The 4,437-nt window shown below is 32.2% G+C and overlaps 1 protein-coding gene across 1 annotated transcript in view; it reads right to left on the bottom strand.

Annotated features, from left to right (window-relative positions):
* LOC106869940 (uncharacterized) overlaps window positions 1–4,003 on the bottom strand; it is a 118,986-nt gene extending 114,983 nt beyond the window's left edge. Inside the window, exon 1 of the mRNA XM_014915876.3 lies at window positions 860–4,003. Coding sequence (XP_014771362.1) covers window positions 860–1,184 — 325 coding nt within the window. The 5' untranslated portion in view covers window positions 1,185–4,003. The remainder of the gene's footprint in view (window positions 1–859) is intronic.
* Between the last annotated feature and the right edge of the window lie 434 nt (window positions 4,004–4,437).

The raw sequence follows: 4,437 nt of genomic DNA, 5'->3' as shown, positions 1-4,437 counted from the left end.
TCGAAATGCGTTTGAATGTGTTTGCTGTTCTGTATTAATGTAATGTTAGCCTCGTTCCTGTACAGCGTTTGTAACACAACATGTCTTTTAAAAGATTTTCTTTCAAACAAAAACCATAGCATCATGCCTTCCAAAAGTCTGTAAACATTAAATATATACAAATGGGTTTTGTATGTGTGTTTGTTTGTTTGTGTATTTGCAGAAAAGGTACTCCAGCATGATAAAGAGGAGCTGACCTAAAGAAGCTAAACAGAAAGTGAAGTAGCGCACAGACATGCGCACACACACGAACACGCACTTACACACATATTTAGAAGGAAAAACGGAACTTTTTGAAAAATATACATGATTTATACCTGCTGCTTTTAAATAAAGTATATATATATATATATATATATATATGCGAGTAAAAATAAATACAAAAAAGGTTTTTTTTTTGTATGATTGTGTATAGAGGAATATATTATTTTGTTTAAAAGAGTTCCAACACTGTCTGTTTTTTATGTTTTATTTATATTCCTGCAGAACCAATGTGGGGTATAGAATATGGAATATACAATATATAATATAATATACAATATATAATATAATATACAATATATAATATAAAATAAAATAAAATAAAAATGGATGGCACCATGAAATAAAGTATTGAAAGTAGATGAAATATTGAGTGTTCAATATAAAGGATCAAATATATAAATATAAGTATATAAAGGCGACTCGAGTTTCAGGGCTATTTCCCTTCGTCATGGCCGGTATGACAGACTGCGCTCATGTATCGGTAAGTCTGTATACGTGCGTATGTGAATGTGTGCACCTGTTAGAGAAGAAAGGATGACTAGCATACGCAACTTACCTGCAACTGTATTGGTGTTGTGAGTTTTAAAATTTGGTACAATCATCATCATCCGAATGCCCGCCGGTATAGCATTCAAAGGTATACAGTCCACCTTCACCCTTTTACACCTTCCTTCTTTTTCAAGGCGCCGAAACACCAAGAGTCGTGTATTGTTCAATGTAAAATAGTGACCGTCTTTCTGAGCCACTTGCAAACGGGCTCTGTCTAGATTCTGTACAAAATGTCTACTAGCTTCGATGATGTCTCTTTCATGTGTAATTTCTTCCACAGTCTGCTGGCCAGTACAACTGGTAAAATGGATGCTAGATGGTGAGAGGAACATTGTTCCCGACGCACGTATACATAAACGTGTCGGAGATATTTGCGTCTATTGTATGTAGCGATGAATTTAAATGTTATTAGTTGTGTTACTGTAATATTTTTTAGTAATTTTTAATTAATTTAGTAATGATTTATTAATGGATGCAATATTCAATTTTCTCCCTCTTCTATTTTTTATTTAGTCTATGTAAATATTTATTTGAGGAGGAAGAACTTGGTACATTGATAAGGAAGGATGTTTGATGTTGTTGCTGTTATTATTATTATTATTGTTGTTGTTGTTGTTGTTTTTTGTTACTGCCAAGAACCGTCGATAACCTATTTTCCAATATTATATAAATATATGTATACGTATAATGTATAAAAGTGTACAATGGCCGATACCTGAACGAACCTAGAGACTTAATGTCGGTGCAGAGGAAGAATTATACTAACACACGTTCATACAGGCATACATAAATACAGATATACACACATACCGATGGATAAATTGATAGAACGCTCAATATTTCAGGTCAAATAAATAATGGTGAATGTAATTTTGCAAGCTTTGTGGCACATTTGGGGCCGCCGCAAAAACATTTGTTAAATAATGAATCTCAGAGGATTACTGGCAATCGTTTTTTATATTTGTGATTGATACTAAGCAGATACTTTGAATACGCACGTGTCTCTATGTTATTGGAATTCTTATGGCGTCACACACAAAATCGACTACTGCAATGTAATAATAATAATTCATTGCAAATATATTTCTAATGAAAACATGAAGATTTTGGTAGAATTTGCAATAATTCTTGGAGTTGTTTTCATTACATAATATAGTTTTGTGGTGTTAACAGTTCCAAACTGTGAAATCGTTCCATTTTCTTAGTAGAGTTGAGTATCTTTACAAGTGTCTATATGCTAGTATATAGGTCTGTATTTGTGTATGCTTGTGTGTGAATGTGTGCATTTGTGTGTGTGTGTGTGTGTGTGTGTGTGTGTGTGTATATGTGTGTGCTTACGTGTGTGTTTGTGTTTGTGTATGTGTGTGTGTGTGTGTTTGTGTGTGTTTCTGTCTACCATAAACTATAATGTTAATTATACTCACTCATACAGATGCGCATACATGTATATATCTATATACGTGTGTGTATGTGTGTGCCTGTGTGTGTGTGTATGTGTGTGTGTGTGTGTGTGTGTGTGTGTGTGTGCGCGCGCGTGCGTGTGTGTACAAATAGAAACAGATAATTGTAGCAAACTTCACAAGTGTGTATTCCTCCTCTAAGAACCTGAAGAGTAAATTATTCCAAAACAAGCAAAACCAAATCCAATAACTACATTTTATCAGTTTTCCTCCATCAAATTAATTACCAGATTCCTATTATATTCGTTAAAACTAACCGTTAAACAGTTTCTCATTGAAAACAAAACAAGAAACCTCAAAACAATTTCAGCTGCCGTACATTATTCTCTTTCACAGATTTTTTTTTTACCAAATATTCTGGAAACTGTTCAAATACCGCCCATTTGTTTCAAAGCGTTAATATTTCATTAGGTATTTACCGATAATTCCCAAGTAAGAATCTTGTAAAACTTTAACGGTGACTCAGAAGTTGTACATCTTACTGAAACGCCGTGATCAGTCGTATGTTGTTAGTCAATATGTAATTCTCGTTAGTTTCCAGACAATGTTCAGCAAACAAAGTACGTCTTGTATAAATGCATATACGTATGTATGTATGTATGTATGTATGTATGTATGTATGTATGTATGTATGTATGTATGTATGTGTGCGTGTGCGTGTGCGTGTGTGTGTGTCAGTGTATATAATCCAAAGTTCTTTTTGTTATAAATATTTACAAGTAAAAAGATGCATAGTTTGATTCCTGTATTAGGATGTAGTCTATTTTCACCTCTTGGGTCTTACTTGGAAATATCTTAAATATATGTATATATATTTAATGTCAGAAATATCTGTCTATCTATCAACGTGTGTGTGTGTGTGTGTGTGTGTGTGTGTGTGTGTGTGTGTGTATGTGTCTGTGAGTGTGGGCGCGTTTATATAGGTAAAGTGCCTCTACTTGAGAGATAAAATCAATGTATGAGGTTATAGACTGCAATACTAAATTTTATATAAAGGTCATAGACGAGGCAAGAATTCTTTGTAAAGTTTATAATTTACTGTTAATGGCACTTATTAATAATATATATAGATAATGACTTAAATTTTAACATGTCCTCAGGAGTAATCTAAGCAATACTTCTTGGTTCAGTTATATAAGATATGTTAGTGTTGGACTCAGAAACAGCTAATACTCCGTGTCATATAAAACTGTCTGTATTAATGTTTCATTGTTGTCGGTATGGTTTTGAACTATACGTTTCTGTGTAGCTACATATCAATTTATATGTCTAGTTAACTTTCTTTCTCTGTTCCCTCTTGAAAATTACTTATCTATCCATCTGTTTATCTATCTGTCTTTCACCAGAATATTTTTGGTGCATTTATTTAAAATATTTATATGTATATTTTTTTTTATCTGTCCTTATAAATAAATATTGCTTTACAAACACACAGCAAATGGCCGTAACTTCATTTCACTCTCTCCCTATCTCTCTATCTCTCTATCGTTCACTTTCCTCATTCCCTCTCTTATATTAGTTTTGCATCAACTTACCTAAGTGGTTTCAAACGAAAAAACGTAATATTTCAATTCAGACTTACTGGCTTGCTATTGTACGTCCGTATATGTTAGCACATGTAATATGCATACATACATACGTGTAAGTATATATATATATATATATATATATATATATATATATATATATATATATATATATATATATGTATGTATAAATGTATGTATGTATGTGTGGTTATGTTGTGGAAAGCGAGTGTAATTTTAAATTGTGTTAGTCGATATCACTGACAAAGCTTATGATTTTATATAAAACTTTGTGCCGATTAACTGAGATTTAAAAAAATATATTTGTATTTATTTATATTATTATTATTATTATTATTATCCAATAATAATTTTTTTCTTTTGTGTGTGAATTTGGTATTGTTCTTTTTTCTTTTTTCACGTTGTGTTTTTATGTATTAATATCGTTAGTGTTTGAGAAAATTCCAAGTTGCAAGACTGGCGGACTGTAGCTGGCAAATGAAATACTGACTCTAGCATGTCAATATACTGTCTGCTGCGGAGCCATGCTTCTTGGATCTTATTAATGTGAAGAAGAACCACCATGATGCTAAAAAGAA

This window comes from Octopus bimaculoides, chromosome 10, assembly GCF_046866305.1.
Source record: "Octopus bimaculoides isolate indiv1 chromosome 10, ASM4686630v1, whole genome shotgun sequence".
In the NCBI taxonomy this organism is placed as follows: Eukaryota; Metazoa; Mollusca; class Cephalopoda; order Octopoda; family Octopodidae; genus Octopus; species Octopus bimaculoides.
Note: the sequence above shows the minus strand (reverse complement) of the source record. Positions and strands in the feature narration are given on the sequence as shown.